Source organism: Amphiura filiformis, chromosome 3, assembly GCF_039555335.1.
Source record: "Amphiura filiformis chromosome 3, Afil_fr2py, whole genome shotgun sequence".
Classification (NCBI taxonomy): domain Eukaryota; kingdom Metazoa; phylum Echinodermata; class Ophiuroidea; order Amphilepidida; family Amphiuridae; genus Amphiura; species Amphiura filiformis.
Genome location: NC_092630.1, coordinates 54,223,424 through 54,244,248, shown reverse-complemented (window position 1 = coordinate 54,244,248; position 20,825 = coordinate 54,223,424). Strand labels below are relative to the sequence as shown.

The window sequence follows — 20,825 nt, the reverse complement described above, 5'->3', positions numbered from 1 at the left end:
ACATATATTTTTTTTTCTGAAGTTGTTGAGAGGGTCACAAACATGATATTTTATATTTGGAAGCATATCGCGTGAACGACACACCCACAAATAATTGGCAGTGCTCTCATATGGGTACTGCATGGGGGCTGCAATGACACCCGTGTAATGGACATTTAACACGGGCGCCAGTACACAATCCGCCATTTTTAAAGACCCTGATATGTACACCGGTACGCTCACTTTTTGTAACATAACATAATAAAAGAAATGGATAAAATTTTCTGAACACGTTGGAAATATTACTAGTAATTATTCCAGACGGGTTAAGATAATTCAGTGACCTGCCCTAGCTAGTGTTTTTTAGTGTGAGGGAGCGAGAGAAAAATATCAGCGCATGTGAAATAGCTACGTCACACATAATATACAGAGTACGTACCTCAGTTTTCGACTGTCTGCGCCTTAGACCGCGTTTCCACATAGTCGGTACTCCCGGCTCAAATAGGTGCCGGTTTTGACCCTCGCACTGACCACTGGTAAAAATGAGCCAATTTTCTTCAAATTTCTATGTAGAATTTGGCTTGATAATGTTTCCTCCAGAATTCTGTCTCTTTTAAGTGATGTCAGAATGTGTGTTTTGAGCGGTGCTTGTTTGCCCCAATGCTGTGTAGTATCATACCCATACGCGGTCACTAGTATTATTTTGTCTCTTCACTTGGAGCTTCTAGCACGTACGGACAGGGGGCTCGCGAATGGCACTCTATGTAAGCAAGATCGATACTGGCTAGTACGTTAAGGCACGGTCGAAAGCGGTGACAAAGGCTTTGTTTTTTTCGTGCGAGGGTACTTAACCGAGCCCCTCTGAGCATGCGTGGGGTAGGAGATGTCCCGCTTGTGACGTCATAGAGGTGCAATGCAGGGACGTTGAGAGTGACAGTGCTTACTTTTTCCTGGGCTTAAAATAGCAAACCAACGGGTACTAAGGGGTATGGAGCAAGATAGCTTTATGCTAATCTTTTGGTCGCGTGGGGACCGGGCACTAGTGCTCAGGTATTAAAGTTCCCTAGTAGATGGATTGCCTAAGGGATGTAATGACGGACGACGGACGTTCGCCTGCACATATAAAACATGTTAAACAGGGTGTAAAGATTTTATTTGGTAAAATAACAAGGGGATGATTACAGTTGGAATGAAAGGTACCATTTCAGAGATAGAAAGTTTATAAACGTTTCTACCTTTTGAAATATTTTAAATTAGTGAACTTGTAAATCTTTACTTTTACGTATATTTATTTTTTAAAGTTCATGTTGATGTGTCTTAAACTTAAAACAAATGGAAGCAGCTCTGCAGTGGTATGGATGACATTATTTCAGTTGTTTCACTTTACAGATAATCACGTCGCATTCAAGAATAAGCGTAGGTAGGCTGATGTACTTTAGTAATGTTGCCAAGTAGCCCCTAACACTGGACCCTAACATCAACAGAGTATTGCGATCATTGGGAGGATCAGTCCATTTCTACCACAACTGGGTAATTCAAAAATCCTTTTGAATACTATGTTCCAATATCTGTGATTTCACAGCTTTTAATATTTGGGGGAAAGCATTCACGTACGTATCTCACAAGTTCCAGTGTTAATTGATTGATATAGGAAAGGGACCGGCCAACAACAACAATTATATCTATTAACACTTTATAACTCTTCATTTAATATAACTGTAGAGTATAACAACTGTTTTAACTCATAAGCCTCATTTAAACTTATTTTATTATCTTCTTGTTTCAAAGTATTCAACTAGTTTGCCAAAAACAAAATGCATACCTACAATAACATTATTTAATACTTTTTAGTAATTTTGGCGCAGGACACCTAAATTTAAAATGTCGACTGCATTATGTACCTATATCATGACTGATGGTCAACCATGTTGATTTTGTGGGGAGCTTTATCTGTGCATAAAATATGCGCCTCATCCATAAATCACCCGGTCCAACTATGTACGATATGAGACTGTCTGCATCTCTACGGGGTCCACTCTTGTTAGATTTTAGCCCGTCTCAGGCCTCAGCTAAGACATTTTACTATGTCTTGTGTGCAATGGCAGTGGCGCGTGGCCTCATTATCTGGTTCGCGTGCCGAGTTGGCAGGGATTCTTGCCACACGCCAGGCAGGCCGTCTTAAGCCCTACTTGGGACCCTGGGGGCCAATACAGCGCTGGGGTTCGAGGTCAGTATTTTGACTGAGTGAGTGGATGGATGGATGGCTAGCATGGCCATAGCTAGCTAGGCAAGCTGTTATCTTATGTTTGGAGATGATGATGACAAGACGGAAAACAATATCTTTGATTCTTTTCAGATATCAACATGACCAAAGCGATGGTCTGCGATTATGGGGCCTGCCTGGTATATGCTTCTATATTCACTGTCTTGAACAAGAATCTTTATATGAATGGTTTTAATTCGCCATTTATTAAATGAAAACACTGAGTTTTCCCTAGTATTTCATCAATCCACCATGACCTTTGTCAATCCCAAAGTTGGACCGAGTGCCCCATCGACATCATGTTGTCCGATTCCGTGACCAAATATCAAACTGGAAATGGGATAGCCTACCTGAGTTATGAACCACACTCAACAATGACTTTTTTAAAATAAAATGTGATATAAGAGAAAGATCGAATATTCATACGAATAACCGTGATGATGGTGATCCCACACCCCAAACATGCCAAAGGAAAATGGAAGTTGACCTTTGCTTCCCGTATAATTGAAAAGATGTCATTACATGTATTTGAACACCGTAAACGCTTAATCGGCAATTCAGTTTGGCTCACCGTCACCCCAGTTAGTCATCTTCCAATGATGTTTCATTTTAATCATGTCATCCAAAAGAATATATTATAGCCCTAATTAAACACCTAATGAGAAAATTACTCATACAACTTAGAAGTTTATTTTGTAAGGAGAAAAGCAGAGATTAGACTAACAATCTGCAACATTCTAGAGTGGAACTTTGTAATGCCTCATACATCCTTTAATTTCTAGTGCAATATGACAAAATGCTCACTTCTCATGCTTCACTCTTGTAATAGTAATCATTGGTAATTATAATTTGCATTCACTCAAAGGATTTAATAAAGACTTTCATCTTTGCAAATACGACTAAGTAAAATTGCTAAGTATGTTGTGACAGTCTAAATATGAAATACCGCATGTTATACCTGAAAACGACGGACAACACTGATATACTACTTGATCTGTTGATTTTCACAGTTTAGCGGAGGTTTGAAATCTAAATCTGAGAATAAGCTCAATTCTTCCTAGCATTAAATTGTCGTAAACATGATAAAAAGATATATCTACGAGACTGATGATACTTCATGTTGACTCTTAAAATGTATGTTGCAAATCGGCCGAATCGATCTCAAATTTTAAAAAATCCCATAGGAAAATTGCCGAAAACGGCTTGTACCCCCCATCAGACCCGTCCAATCATGGTCGCCCCCCCAAAATGTGATGACCCACGCTACGCCACTGGTCAGCAGACTGAACACATGCTTTTGAAGACATTACTTTTATCATATTTAGTTTATTACATATAGAAATGACAGATTGGTGTTTATCAAGTTAATTAAATGTTAGCATTTAAACAGTTTAATGTTAAGGTCCTTAAGGGGGTACTACACCCCTGGCCAATTTTGTGCCTGTTTTTGCATGATAGCGCATTGGTGACAAGTAATATATTATAGGGGCAAGGACTACAACTACTACACTGAAAATTCAGCAACTCAAGGCAAGTAGTTATTGATTTATTGATCAAATATTGGTTTCCCTCATTTTTGACTGTAACTCCACAACTGTTATCTGTGTTGAAATAAAAAATTTCAGTGCAGTAGTTGTAGTCCTTGCCCCTATAATATACATATCTTACTTGTCACCAATGTGCTATAATTTTTGAGAAAAATGCCAAAATAGGCACAAAATTGGGCGGGTGTAGTACCTCTTAACACATTTCCGAATTTTGTGTTTAGATGTTTAGGATCTGAACATTAAAGGAGAACTTTAGTGAAACTACAACTTAGTTGCGAAAGCCCTTACATCCATCCACCTCTGTGAATTGAGTTATTGTCATGACATTAGTGTGGGTACAAATACACATTTTGGTGGTTGTTTGACCTTCATACCACCTTCCCTTCCGGAGATATTGTATCATGATTTCCCGTTTGAGAAATCTTAGGGAATTTCCGGAAATCTGAACTTAAAATGAATATGAAATAGTTTTGTTTTAATTTTTTGATGTATAATAGTACATGTAGCCTTGAATGTTCTTTACCTATTAAAACCAAAAGGAACTGTTTTGTTTGAAAAAATCATTTTAATTAACAAAAGTTGTAGTTTCGGAAATACTAAAAAATGGCATTTTGCCGAATTTAAAAGTGGGTAACCTGATTGACAGCCTCATCCCCCACTTAACCCCCCATCAAACTGTAGATTTTGGTAAAGCTCATATTTTTCTCATTAACATATTGAAATTAGGAGTACCAAATCAGTATATTTCCGAAGAAATCAATAAAAAACTGATGAATATACCACGTTTGAGACTAATTCGACAGTTTTTTGATGATTTCTTCTGAAATACGCCAATTTGGAACTCACAATTTCATTTGATATCAATTTATTACATTAATTTTTATATATCATTAATAAAAACACTGCAGACTAGATTAATTATGATTATCACGCTGAACGTCAGTTTATTCCATAAAATTAGTCACCCATTTACAAGAAACATTTACATGTTCTTTTTGCATGAATGCTTTTTGAAAGGGACAACATTTTATGTTACACGCCAATTTTAAAGACATATCAATTCGTAAGCGCTCTTTAGCAAAGTCATAGTTCATTGAATTTACAACCGTATGACAAAACAGGCGAACATAGTAACTTTTTGCATTTTAAAGAGAATTGGCCATTGCTCATTCTAGTGACGCTAGTATATGGACAATATAAGTGTGCTTTTTCATTTAATGACATAAAATTTGAAAAATATTGTAAGGTCCAAAAATGTACTTGGATTTTCCACATTCGCCTTGCTATAACATTGAATTGCGTTATCTGTTGACCTAGTGACGAAACGTGTTTTTAGGGGGAAGTGTTAATGTTAGCTTTCGTTTGATAGCTTTCGGTCGACAAAAACCAATCAAAGAGGCCCATTTTTCAGCTAGAAGCTCCACAGCTCTTACATTGCTATGCACTCAACCGTGTAGTGTAATCAAAGACTGTGCGGAGACAATTCACTGCTTCTTGAGAGCTCTTGGACGAAAATGTGTGCTCAGGTGTATCGAGGTGGAAACTGCGCATGATGGTTTATAAGAGAATCGTTTTTGTATTAAACCTTTCCATATGATTCCATTTTCCAAATATATCATACATGAAGGTCACCTTCTGTGTAAGGTTACATAATTCATCCTTTCATGTATGCTGCCAGTTCGAGGCTCTTTAATTAGCGAAAAAATTCATAATTACAAAAGTAAATGAGATATTTCAAGTTTTCTTTTTGATTTTGAAAGTATTAGGCAAGTTACATAAAGTAGTGCAAAAATGGGCTCAAATTTGATTGCAAAGGTGGTTTTTAGAAAAGGGGTAAATTTGATTAGTTGCAAAAGCCCTTACATCCCTAAAGGCGCGATATAAAAGAAATAATAAAATAAATAGGAAGGCTTGAAAACTGTACCAAACCTATTCTTTGAGTTTCTATTCATCAACACTTTATTCAAAACAAAAATGAATCAAATCGAACAAGTAATAATTGCACAATTAAAAACGCTGTTTTTCTCAAAAAGTGGGCTTTTGCAACTAAGCTCTTCAAATATTAATGCTAAACATTTAACTTTCTAAACACCAATCTGTCCCTGATTTTTAAACACTGTTTTTGTTGGTTTTAAGGCAATGTCTTCTCATTCATTTTGTTTGTGTGCGATATTGTCCATTATCGCTGTAACCGAAAGGATGTCATATATTTTTGTACACTTTTTGAATAGGTCTAATGCTCAGAGGAACACATGAACCAAAACTAAGTGTGTCTGAAAGGCCTTAATAGCCGTACGAAACGATAGTTCTGTTCAACACTTCCTGTGATCAGAGATGATACAATCCAACAATGCTCTTATACTTTCAATTTCGGCAAGCTTTTGTGATCTTACCTTCCTGTCTCTTTAGAACGTTTTATGTGTTAAGTATTGTAAACATGATTTATGGTATATCTTGGTGATGCCGAGTTTAATATAGGGGAGGTGTATAATAGTCCAGTGATATAATTATTATCAATATCAAACACTGCTCTTACCAGATAGGCCTATAGCATAATATTATTTTGGTAACCTATTATGTGATATATTAAAGAGCCTAGTGAGAGTGACAAGCTTGATACGTAAATCTTTCACTGGAAAGAAACATCTGATGTGTCACTTTGTCATGTCTTACTACTACTAGTGTATGTTTGTAGGATGACCTTGAACATTATTAGGAAAAAACGGGTTGTACGTAAAAAATCACCATGTCTTGACATGTCCAAATTCTGTTTCACTTTTGTCAGCTTTTGCAATGTAGGCTATATCTAAATCTGGTTGTCTGAACGAAATAAATCATGGCTATGGGTTTTGGCATAATGCTTTGTCACTTAGCATGCTTAGGGCTACTCAAATGCAATTGATCATAATATAACCCTAGAATTACTGAGCCATATTTTGTAACACGGACTACGAAAGGGGGGGGTTGCCACGTCGTATACCGTTATATTTGGTACCAATGTATAGCTATGGGTCTACTCTATCCAGTGATACCAAAATAAGTACATATATTCCCCACATGTCTCCCTCCCTCTCGAATATGCCGATTTTTTATGTTTTCTTTTGTTACCCAAGTACGGAGCGTGTAGAGATGTTTTCAGAACACGAATTCATACCATCATTAAATGTCTAGTTTGCGTGGGTTCATAAAACAGGGAGTTTATGACCCCCCCGCCCTTCTGATAGGTGCCTAATTTGTGACGCCCTGCAGAAGGGCTCCAGGGGACGAATCCCATTGTAAGTCCTGTCATTTACATAATATATCGATTTTTTTAACGTTTTTTTTTAATGTTTTTCTTATCCTTAAACAAACTCTAACCCCCACCCAAAAAAAACCTTACTACATGTATACAAGTGCAACTAACCTTTAACCTAACCTAAAACCCTTGCCCTTACCCCCAAACGGGAATTTAGGGAGATATTGATTTGATCTGAAAATCGGACCTATTATGTAATGTTTTTAAATGCATGAATGTGTGTTAATAACGATTTAATTACTTTACATGTATTTTGTTCACAAAATAAAACAGAAACCTTTCACATAATTTTGTAAATTTAGAATTGTTTCTAAAATTCTAAAAATACCAAAAAAATACATTCGGGTGCACAAGCTTTTTTCGTCTGGGTAAGAAATGTTTTCTTACATGCAACAGCTTTTATTGCAGGTTAGAAATTTGATAAATAGGTCATCATATACAAAATGCATGCATGGACCTATTTATCAAATTTCTAACCTGCAGAAAATAGCTGTTGCATGTAAGAAAAGAATTCTTACCCAGAAGAAAAAAGCTTTTGCACTCCAATGTATTTTTTTGGTATTTTTAGAATTTTGGGTGTTTTTTTTTAATTTCCAAAATTATGTGAAAGGTTTCTCCTTCCTATAATTTGCCTTAAAAATGGTGATTTTGATGAGATGGGGCTAAATAAAGTAATTGAAACTTTATTAATATATATTCATGCATTTACTTATGATGCTAAATATATGTCCGATTTTGGGGTAAAATCAATTTCACCCCTAATTCCATTTTGGGGGGGCGGGGGCAAGGGTGTTAGGCTAGTTGGGCTTGGGTGATATATGTAGTTAGGTTTGGGTTGGGTTAGAGTTTGTGTACGGGTAGGAAAAACTTGTAAAAACTAAAAAAAATTTAATCGATTTTTTATTTCAAAAAACGATTTTTCGGTTTATATCTGTTTTACATAGACGGTTGATCGGTTTTCGGTTTTTACAATGCAAGAGAGACGGAAATGGAGATTTTTATTCAGAATATCTGAGGAAAATAGACACATCTGCGGTGACCGTGGAAAGAGCATTGTAAATAGTGAGGTTAATATTTGAATTTTTTGAACATTTTTCATAATTAAATTCCTTAAATTTGAGTAAGAAAGTAGCCTTGCCTTGGCCTGTAAAATGGGAAATGGCGAGTAGAATCAAGGAGCTTCCAGGGTGGCCCTCTGGACCCCACGCTCGCTACGCTTTAATTGGTCACTGGAATAAGTTGTTTCCTCTTTTTTAGACAACCCCACTGGCATCTCTGATTGAAAGACATGTCTGCAAATATAGTATTATCGTGGTCTTTTTTCTTGTAAGATGAATATTCATGAGCTCACGAATATCAATGAGGTCAAATGTCACTTTCGGTTTGCATATTAATGAGATGGGCGGGGTTAACTAGTATGTTCACGAGATAATGAATATTAATGGGCCAAGGTGGCATATTCACGAAGTAATGAATATTAATGCGGAAGTTTGAAATATTTTTTGGTGTTGCGGGGAGGTTCCGAAATATTTTTTGACGTTTGCAGGATTATTGTGAATTTTTTGTGGGCGGTTTTAAAATAGATTTTGGCGTTGCGAATATGATCGTGAATTATTTGTTCTCTTCTAGATCAGCCACGATATCCTGATGGCTTTCATCGTATTCCAGATGTTTATACGTTTCACTACCCAAATGATCTTCATGTTGGTCTTTTCTTTAGCCTGTCCTTCATCCATACCTATGATACCTTTGATAAGTTTCGTTTTGATCAATCCTCATTAGTAACTTGTTTGGCTCGATTTACCAATCTTAATACACAGCAGTGTCCTCAAACTCTTTGCTAGACACTTCTCCTTTAGCATTTGTTTAGATGAGACATCAAGGTGTTTCCAGATAGCAAGATCGCACGTGAGTTTTCATGCCGTCGTAAAAAATACAATTCTTTTAATGAAAAATACAGCTTTGGGGGTTTCAGAATACAGTTTTGTGATCCCAGAGGTTGGCAGGTCTGATCATCTTCTTCATGTTCAGAACTAGAATCATCTACACGGAATCTTCATCGTCATAAATTTCAGATTCTTCTTCAGCGTGTATTGTTCACTACCTCTATTTCAAGAACCATATTTTTGTAAAATAAATTATGACCCCCTCCATTTGAAGGTGTAAAAAAAACAGTGAAACCACACATTTTATGCTTCCCTTCGAAGAAAATTACCGCCACTTACGTAATGATTTTAAAAGGTATTAGTTACATTCTCAATATGTTGAAAAGAAGCAATCGGCAGGTGCTTCCTAGCCTTGTTCTTGATCAGTCATCTGTCATGTCAGGGAGGATACAATTTTGTAAAATCAAATTCAAATAGTTTCTTATGTCTGCCCTATGTGTAATTTGCAGCTGTACGTGAGCGAGAGCGTATGTGTGAGAAAATAAATAAATGACACGCTCATCCTCGTAATTCCAAAAAATATTTCAAACTTCGACGCAACAACAAACTTATTTCCAACTTTGTCACGCAATTGAAATTACAGAACAGAAAAACGACATTGACAGCGAAGTTGTAGTCGATATGATGATGCGGTGGCGTAGTTACGGGGTGGGGTGGGCAAGGGGCACGAGCCTTGGGGTTCGCCGGATTGATCAATTCAGCATTGATTTGGCGCCACCCAAAGGATGAAAGACAACATTTTCGCGCCCATTTCAGTCCGAAATCATTTGAAAAATCAATTTAAGACCGATATTCAACTTCATTATAACCAAAATTAATTTGTGGTAGGCCCTATTTGTGCACATTTTCGCGCGCAATTGTTTCAAGAATTGGGGAGGGCGCCATTGTGTATCCTTAGCCCTGGGCGCCACAACCCCTAGATGATGATGTGAAGATGTCAAGATGATGATGGGAGTTTGCACTAATACTTCAACCGAAATGACCGAGAGTAATTAATGTTCACCTGATTTGTTTGGAGTCTCTTATTTTGCTGCCTTCTTCTGTGTTAGTTTGGCCAGCATGCTAACATGTTAACATGGTAAATGTCCATGCATGAGTATTCAATCCTATAGCTATAGGAACGCGCTCACCACACCTAATTTGACCAACTAAACCAATTAAACAACTGCTAGTTGTGGCCTTCAATTTAGAAGGGACTGTTTTGCAACAATTGTTAAAGTAAGAAATATTTCGTACAAAGAAGGAACATTAACAGGTCACGTTGGGCAGAAAAAAACCTCACGTGCATTTATTGCTGTTACCTAACAACATTTCAAATTTGGTGATATACTTTTCATATTGCAGGGTACATACAAACTAATAAAACAGTATTTGTGAACAGTTATAGGCATCATAAATTATATTATCGTTAAATTGGATGTTTTGTCAATGTTATGAAAATGCACATTACGAGGTTTTCCCGCCCGTTTCTGTATCACACTGGGAGTTGATGTACACTGTTTTATCCCTGCTTATACCACAGTGGTCTTATACGTACCATTGCGTATTCTCTTGCATCAAGGTGTGCATTAATTACTTATTATTGCATGTGATTCTTCCATTTCCAAGGTCATCAGTCCAAAAAATGAAAATACAATACAACGGTTTACAACCACTGTAAAGTCGGGGCTTACCATGCTTACAAGCTGCACACAACCATGTATCTATGCTAATAATATTTCTAGTCTAAGACACTTGAAACATTGGCGCAGCAACTTGTTCGAATATTGAGGGTGATATACTACCTGAATGTGTGAGTGATATTTGTACACATTGTTTTATACGTTAACTACAGTGAAGTAACCTAATACCCCACATTACCACTTACACTATTCAGAATAATTGTCTTGATTCTGGAGATTACAACTCATGCTAGTATTTAGGTATGTTGGCGTTATCGTCGCTTTTGTTGATGACATAGTTGCTGATGAAATAAATTTGACGTATTTCACTTTCATCCAGGGTTTAATGCATTGTTTGGAGTCTCTCTCTTTTATTTTGCTGCCTTCATCTCAGTTAGTTTGGCCAGTATGCCAATCTGTTAATATGGTAAATGTCCATGCATCCGTATTCAATCCTATAGCTATAGGAGAGCATTCACACCTAATTTGACCAATGAAACCACCTTAACAACTGCTAGTTGTGGCTTAAAATTTAGAAGGGACTATTTTGAAATAAGAAATATTTCGTACAAAGAAGGAACATTAACAGGTCACAGAAAACCTCACCTGCATTTATTACTGTTACCTATTTGGCAAATAGGGAACACTGACAACATTTCAAATGTGATGGTATACTTTTCATATTGCAGGGGACATACAAACGAATAACACAGTATTTGTGAACAGTTATAGGTAATTTTTGTATCATATGTAGAATGATCATATCGTTAATACTTTCTTTACTTCATTCTGTTTCAATTGACACCACTCAGGGGGTCATACCTTCTTGGCATTTCGAGATATAAAACATAAGAAGAACCTAAAATATGAATATTGACCCAGGTCTAATGAGGGGTGTTACCCCCGTGGAAAAATTACTTTTTACTAAATTATTTACTTTGTTGTATTTAATTTGACATTTTGATACATTCTTTACTTCTTTCTGTTCCATTTGACACGACGCAGGTGGTCATAGCTTCTTGGCATTTCGAGATATGAAAAGGACCCAAAATATGAACATTGACCCAGGTCTTATGAGGAGTGGCAACCCCGGTGGGGAAATTATTTTTTATCATATTCTTTACTTTTTTCTTTTTCATTTGACACCACTCAGGGGGTTATAGCTTCTTGGCATTTTGAGATATGAAAATGACCCATATGAATATTGACCTGGGTCTTATGATGAGTGTGGGGAAATGTTTTTATTATCTTCTTTACATTTTAGTCTTTTTCATTTAACACCACTGGGGGTCATTTTGTGGCATTTCGAGATATGTCCATTTCAGACCAAAAGGTAGCTCAGTAAGTAACATACACTAGTATAGCCTGATCCATTTCATGGTTCAGCCATAATATTTCTAGTCCGGGTTTCTAGTCTAAGAAACATTGGCCCAGCAACTTGTTCGAATATTTGCATGATTTAGGGTGATATCCCAGCAAACACAAAACGTTTTCGACATAATTCGCAAAAGGTTATAAAAGGTTGTCAGAAAACATTTAAATGTCGGGTTATATAAAGGGTATATTAAGAGTATAAAACGTTTTCATAACCTTAAAAAACAATTTTTGATAATCTACTGCTCAGCAAACAAAAATGTTTTACAGAAAACGTTTAAATGTCGGGTTATATAAAGGGTATAAAAACGTTTTAATAACATTGCAAAAACATTATTAAAAACTTGATACAAAACATTCTAAACAGAATGTTATTTTAGTTGAAAAATATTTTGCGAAAAATGTTTGCCCAAAATATTTTCAATAACGTTTTAAAAACGTTTTCATGACCTTTATATAACCCGACATTTAAATGTTATTAAAAGGTTTTGAAAAAAACATTTTAAGAACATTTCTGTGTTTGCTGGGTTCAAATATTTTAACATAATGTTATTTAAGTATTGACACAATATTTGGCAAAAATGTTTGCAAAAATAGTTTACAATAACATTTTTGAAAACATTTAAAAATATTGTTGTAGTGTGTTTTCATACAAAACGTTTTAAAACGTTATCATGACCTTTATATGACCCGACATTTTAATGTTATTAAAACGTTTTTACCTAAACCAAAAGCCAAAATATAACTTATTTAAAATGTTTTTAAAACGTTTTTGTGTTTGCTGGGATACTACCTGAATGAGTGAGTGATATTTTGTGCACATTATTTTATACGCGGTTAACTACAGTGAAGTAACCTAATACCCTACATGACCACTATCTATAATAAATTACTGAGTTTGGCGAATTGGTAAGGCTAAAAACTTCTACGGTTCACATTATTTTGGAAAACGGATTTTTGTGTTACGTAGAGTAAGGTTGTCCGCACCCCAATAAAACATCCAATTTTGTTTTTTACGTTAAAGGTGTCAAATAATGATACAGTTCCCTGCGAGCTAAAACTTTTCACGCCAACACAATACACTAATGTTGACATAGCCTGAAATAGGCCTTCTGTAGTCTGGATGGTCATTGAATTACCTATTATACAATCACACAGTATTATACCAGGGACTGTGTATGAACACCTAATTAGCCACACGTCAATAAAGTCAACATTTACTCAAAAGGATGAAATGTCCTTTTTGGAAGATTGTCAACATCTCATAATGTCCTTTTTTAGGTCAAGATTGCCATCATGAACATCTCATACCTATTATAGGAGCTGTTGGTGTAGCAAAGTGAGCAGGGTATTATAGTTATTGTATGGTCCAATTGCCTATTTGCCTTTCAAACCACTGAATTTTATTTACCATGAATAGGCCTACAGCAATGTATGATCATAACTTTTTATGAAACAGAGTGTAAGGAAATGTGAATAAAATTGTTTCATCTGCACAGTGGTGTAGCCAGGACTTTTTCAGAGAGGGAGGGGGCAAGGCAAATTTCATGGGGGGGGGGAATTGTCACAAATGGGCTAAAAAGTAAAAAGTACAACAAATTATCCAAAATGGGCTAACAAATAAAAAGTACAATAAGTACGTGCATACAAATCTTAAATATCAGGTCAGCCAGCATACCATAGGGGGCCAAGAGGGAAGTGAATAAAATTGTGTTAATCTGCTCAGTGATGTAGCCAGGACTTTTGCAGGGGGCAGCAAGGTACATTTCAAGTGGGGGGGGGGGGGGCAAACTTGGACGAAAATGGTTTTAAAAAATGGGCTAAAGGTACAACAAACTTGTCCAAAATGGGCTAAAAAGTACTGTAAATGCATAAAAATCTTAAATATCAGGGCGGCCAGCATCAAACAGGGGTAAGACTTCTCACTGTGGATATGATATGGTGGCAAGAAGACTTGCTTCGATCGCGATCTAATTGCAATTTCAAGCCATTGATTTATATGGAAAGGATACTAAATATTATATTTCTAAATGATAATCTCCTCCATTAATCACATTAAATAAAACATTTATACATGTACACAAAATATACAAAATTTACAAACCGCGAAAGACTCTGACCGCGAAAGACGGGTGACCGCTAGTTCATAATAATTGTCTTGATTCTGGAGATTTCAAGACATAAGTCTTTCCAAAGCTCATATTCATATAGCCATACACCAACAAGCACAAATCTAGTATTTAGGTATGTTGGCGTTATCGTCGCTTTTGTTAATGTCATAGTTGCTGATGATATAAATTTGACGTATTTCACTTTCATCCAGGGTTTAATGCATTGTTTGGAGTTGCTCTATTTTATTTTGCTGCCTTCACACCTAATTTGACCAATTAAACCAACTAAACAACTGTTAGTTGTGGCTTACAATGTAGAAGGGACTAATTTGCAACCATTATTGTCAAAGAAAGAAATATTTCGTATAAAGAAGAAACATTAACAGGTCTCGTTGAGCAGAAAAAACCTCGCGTGCATTTATTACTGTCACCTATTTGGCAAATAGGGAACACTGACAACATTTCAAATGTGATGGTATACTTTTCATATTGCAAGGGACATACAAACGAATAACACAGTATTTGTGAACAGTTATAGGTAGTTTTTTGTATCAATTGCAAAATGTTCATATCGTTAAATTGGATGTTTTGTCAATGTTATGAAAATGCACAGTACGAGGTTTTCCCGCCCGTTTCTGTATCACATTGTGGGAGTTGATGTACACTGTCTTAAATGTACCATTGCGTATTCTCCAGGCTTGTAATAAGGTGTGCATTTATTCTATTACTTATTGCATGTGATTCTTCCATTTCCAAGGTCATCAGTCCAAAAAGAGAAAATACAATACAACGGTTTACAACCACTGTAAACATGGTAAAGTGGGGGCTTACCATGCTTACAAGCTGCACACGACCGTGTATCTATGCTAATAATATTTCTAGTCTAAGACACTTGAAACATTGGCGCAGCAACTTGTTCCAATATTGAGGGTGATATACTACCTGAATGTGTGAGTGATATTTGTACACATTGTTTTATACGTTAACTACAGTGAAGTAACCTAATACCCCACATGACCACTATTCATAATAATTGTCTTGATTCTGGAGATTTCAAGACATAAGCTCATATTCATAGCCATACACCAAGGACAACTCATGCAAGTATTAGGTATTGTTGATGACATAGTTGCTGATAATTTAAATTTGACATATTTCACTTTCATCCAGGGTTTAATGCATTTTACTGGATTCCATCGATCATTTTAATATTTCTCTGTCATCCGCTATGCATTCATGAATTCATTTTTAATATTTAAGTTTGATATTAGCTCACCCTACTTAAAAAAAGGAATGTGGAGCATGCACAAGAAAATTAAATGTCTAAGAGTCATTATCATCGTATGGCAGGTCTTTGTGTGTGTGTAAATAATAATTGTTGTCAAGAACTGAATGTAAGTCCGGAATGAAAATGAATCGAAAACCGCAACAAGAGTTTCTGCACTGATTTTAAGCATGGTAAGAGGTGTATCAAGGCATAGACCGTGTTTTAAATGGTCTATGATCAAGGACATACCAAACATGAGCATAGATTATGTAGCTAGGAAAATATCAATAACTTTCTGTTTTTCTTTCGCATGGACTCAATATTTCAAACAACCTTCATATCCTATCATAATTATTGGCCGGCTTCTCAATTTCAATTCGAGATACAACACTACACGGTAGATGTATTTCTAAGATTAAAAATAATATCCTGTCAAACTGTGACTGTAATGTTAAATAATGGAGCCTTAAATAATTTTAAGCTCAAGATTAATGAAAGTTGCTAACGTACTCAACATGCTCAACAAATAACCTTAATTATGTTACCGTTCTCCGTAATTGGCAAGTCAAGACTACATGCAAAGGTAACAAATGAATGCCATTAGGCGACAGTTGATTAAAAATGCATAGCTTTTCAATATGTAACTAAACATTGTGCAGCACAAATTGAGGAAACAAAGCGGCATTGAGGCTCTTATCCGTCTATTTTTTTCGACCATTCAAGGATCTATGCTAAAATCCATCTACGCAGAGGACGATTGGGTAACCATGGAAACGTGGTTGTTAGTCATGCAAAAGTAAGAGGGCGGTATATCTGAAAGTGCAATAACAGCCGAGGATGCAGGACACGGCTTTCGGAATCGAAATCAAGCAAGGTTGCCCTAGTTGCATTATTATAAATTAATAGCGGTCACGTTCCAGGATCTTTTGTTTGTTTGTTTTGCCTTTCCAAGTCTATTGAATATCTATTGACGAATTTATTAGCTATCAACAGCTGAAATTAATGAGGGAATTGATTGTATATTCAATTTTGGCGATTTGGGTTAAGAAATCGAAAACCTACGCAAGTAGTTTCGTCGTAATGAAAAACGCTATGCTATGAAAGAGCTTCAAAGCTTATGAAGTATTAAATTAATTTGTCTGCTAGTTAAAATTTATAGGTAGGTCAGTCAAAAAATGATTTCTGTTTTCACAGTAAAGTTCTATTAGTTCCCTGTATGAACATAGATAAAAGAAAGGCCACAAAATTCAAACCATGCGACACAATTGTGAGAAAAATGTAATCAGACGTTCGGGTCTCGCCTTCTGATAAGGATAATGAACTGAGTGCAATGCATTAGTCAAGATAATCGCACGCGCCGTGGAGTTATTGCATTTAGCTCGAGAGCCGATAGGCTCGAGAGCTAAATGCAATAACTCCACGGCAAGTGCAATTATCTTGACGAATGCATTTGCACGTGTACATTATCCGTCATACACTTTGAGTGTATTAAAACAATAGGCAATATTAATTGCTGCATTCATTATATTAGTTTTAATATTAGGGAAATATCTTACATTTTAAAAACACCGTCAGGTCATTGACCAGCTAGGTAAAATTTAACTGGTAAAGAAAATCAATCCCTGTATAAGTTAACTATCAATGGTATCGATTGCGTCATACGTCATACTTTAGTAACTTATTCACGCATGGTTTGTAACCAATTGACTTTATGTTGTGATCATTTAATATCGTGGTTTCGAACACAGAGAGCACTGAACCAGTTCACCTGGAAACGATCAATTTAGATGTCCGACTAGTACTACGGTGAATTGAGATGAGAAAAAAACATATCAACTGGACTTTATAGCTCTATAATTTGAACTTTAAAAAATCTACTTATATTAAAACACACGACATTGGGATTTTACAATTTGTTCAGTATTATAAAGCATGATCATGATATTATGCGCTAGTGTGTTTTTCCTGGGCCCGGCCATGTTATTTTAGATATAGGCCTACATGTATTTCATTTATAAAATGCTGAATTTTTTGCAATGGTGTCATCTTGTATAATTATGATCCACCTGTTTTTGGCCCTTTTTAATTAATAGAAGCTCGATTATTCTCATTTGATGTTTGATTTATTTGAGGTCATTTATCATAATTTATGACAATGATATTTGCAAAATAGAACACCGTTTGTAACTATACCATTTTAACACCACAGAATGTATATTCGTACTTTTGTGATGGTATATATACCGAATAGACAATTATATAGTTATGTGACCTCTGTGTCGAAAGCGCCACCTAACTCTACTATATAGTTATGTGAAAGTAGTATTTGAGCGTGCACGTATTATCTAGAATCTATTGTTTAGCGTGCGGGTTTTAGATAATGCATTGTTTAGCGTGCAGGTTTATATAATTTGGGCTATGAAGGGTAGTTCGCAAAAATAATGCACGGGAGAAGAATACATAACGATGAATAGAAACGGGCACTAGAAGTGTATGAGCGACTAACATGCTTACCATACCTTAACAAGACACCGATTATTTCTGATAATGGTCTGTTTCTCACCCTTTTTCTAATACGTAATAACCTAGAGACGAATACACAGATTTGCACCCATGACAATAAGGGGAAATGCAACCGTATACCAGCTTTTACCCACAAGATGACAAAATGCTATTAAAAGCTATTGCACCAATTGCCCCTTTTATCACACTTGCTTGAACTAAGCATGAAATACTATATGGATAATGGCGATTTTGTATTCTCGTTGAATATATTATTATTATTATTTTTATTATTATTATTATTAAGTTCCCGCTCTTATTCTCCGATCTCGCCGATGTTAACTCTCCTAACCGAATTCCAGGTATAACGGGTGAATGTATTGTACTTCAGCGTTCTGGAGGTTGTTTCCAGTTTAGCCACCAGTCCTGATGAGGACATATCTTGAATACTCCTTATTGTGAGGGGTCATGTTTGACCCTATGCTATACCCTATGCTATACATTATCATACTCATACGCGATCACTATTATAGTATTTATTCACCTCGAGGTACTCTCCAGAACATAGTACACGAATTAATAACCTAAGTTCTAATGGTTCTGGAGGATAATTCGCGATGAATAAATACAATAGGGGTGTCCGCGTATGGGTATGATAATGTACATGTACAGCATTGGGCAAAACATGACCCGTCACAATAGGGCGTATTCAAGATGTCCCCATCAGGTCGCCGACTGGAGGTTAGACTGGAATCATCCTCCTGAACACGGAACACTAAAGAGATTTATACGAACAGGCACACCTAGACCTTGTTATTATAAATGCGGACAAAGTACCCAAATAAATTATAACCTAAAGTTCTAATGATTCTGGAGCGTATTTCGAGAATGAATAAATACAATAGGGGTGTCCGGCTGCGTATGGGTATGATAATGTACATGTACAGCATTGGGCAACACATGACCCCTCACAATAAGGCGTATTCAATTTCCTCATCAGGTCGCCGACTGGAGGCTAGACTTGAATCATCCTGAACGCAGAACACTAAGGAGATTTATACGAAAAGGCACACCCACACTTTGCGGACGAAGCACATAACCCAAAATGCTCTAATGGTCCGCATTTATAATAGCATGGTCTAGGTGTGCCTGTTCATATAAACCTCCTTAGTGTTCTGTATTCAGGAGGATGATTCCAGTCGGCGACCTGATGAGGACATCTTGAATACGTCCTATTGTGAAGGGTCATGTGTTGCCCAATGCTGTATATTGTCATACGCGGTCACTATTATTGTATTTTACAATTTTTGGTGTGCTCCGTCCGCATTTTTAATGGCAAAGTCTAGGTGTGCCTGTGCCTTAGTGTTCTGCGTTCTGGAGGATAATTCAAGTCTAGTCTCCAGTCGGCGACCTGATGACATCTTGAATACGCCCTATTGTGAGTGGTCATGTGTTGCCCAATGCTGTACATTGTCTTATCCATACACGATCACTATTATTACATTTATTCATCTCGAATTACCCTCCAGAACCATTAGAACTTATAATTAATTGGTGTGATTCGTCCGCATTTATAATAGCAAGGACTAGGTGTGCCTGTTCGTATAAACCTCCTTAGTGTTCTGCGTTGTGGAGGATAATTCCAGTATAGTCTCCAGTCGGTGACCTGATGAGGACATTTTGAATACGCCCTATTGTGGGGGGTCATGTTTGGTCGAATGCTGTACATTATCATACGCGGTCACTATTATTGTATTTCTACATCTTCATGAACCATTAGAACATATTATTTTAGGGTTATTAATTTGTGTGCTTCGTCCGCATGTATAATAGCATAATCTAGGTGTGCCAGTCCGTATAAACCTCCTTAGTGTTGTGCATGTACATGTTTTCTGGTGTATTTGGTTGGTGTGTATGGGTGTTCTTTAATAACGTATTACCATGAATACGTTGGTGCAATGGTTGAATCAAGTTAGCATGATGACAATCGAGTATCCCAGTATAAAAAAACGGCCCATGGCACATTTGCCATTTTGAAAAAAAAAGTGACTTTTGCAATCTTGAATTCATACGGAAATATATGAATATGTGTTTTCTTTTGCATTAAACAATAAAATTGGAGTGTTTACAACAACTTAGTAACTTCAGTGGCAGATAAATAGAGTGCAGTATGGCACTTTCACCTGAAAATCTAAATTTTTGCAAAAAATTCCCATGGGCCTTTTTTTATACTGAGACACTCAATTATTTTAATATATTATCCACTGTAGCAAAAAAATGATCATTTAGGGTTGTTACCTTAACCCATTGAAATCTTGGTTTAGATTATTCATCCAGTAGGTAAAACAATAGCACAGACGTTGAACATGTTGAAGCAAATGCTGTAACTTACATGTTTCGTTGACAGGACGATGCCATCGGACATCATCAGCCATCACGTTGACTCGTTCAAGTCAAAACATGTGGTCAACGAAACAAATATGTTCCAGTAGATTAAATCATTACATATCTTCACTCATTCGTTTCTCGCATCTGAACGTACTGTAAACTTACCTCTAAAGAATTGTTATTGGCCAATCGCATATTTCTCAATTGGCTAAGGTACGTAGTGGTGATTGGCAAACTGTAATCGATCATTTTAAATTGAGTTGAAGTTTGACTATCTGGTGACGATAGATCGTCTTTCTGGTTATAGTCTTTGGCTCTAGTGTCGTCGTTATTGTTATCCTGGTTTTGACTGTTGCTGGTTAGGTGATATCCATTGACTTCAGCTGCCAACGAAGGAGATAAATGCATTCGTTTCTGGCATTCGTTACAGTTCATCAAAAATCTTGTCACTGCTTCTCGTGGTAAGAATGCGTAAGTTTCTGCAATCTGTGG

The 20,825-nt window shown here is 36.4% G+C and overlaps 1 protein-coding gene across 1 annotated transcript in view; it reads right to left on the bottom strand.

Annotated features, from left to right (window-relative positions):
* Positions 1–20,825, bottom strand: part of LOC140148747 (nucleolar protein 4-like) — a 72,764-nt gene that overhangs the window by 35,474 nt on the left and 16,465 nt on the right. The window contains 1 exon segment of the mRNA XM_072170795.1: positions 20,499–20,819. Within this exon segment, the coding sequence (XP_072026896.1) occupies positions 20,499–20,819 (321 nt within the window).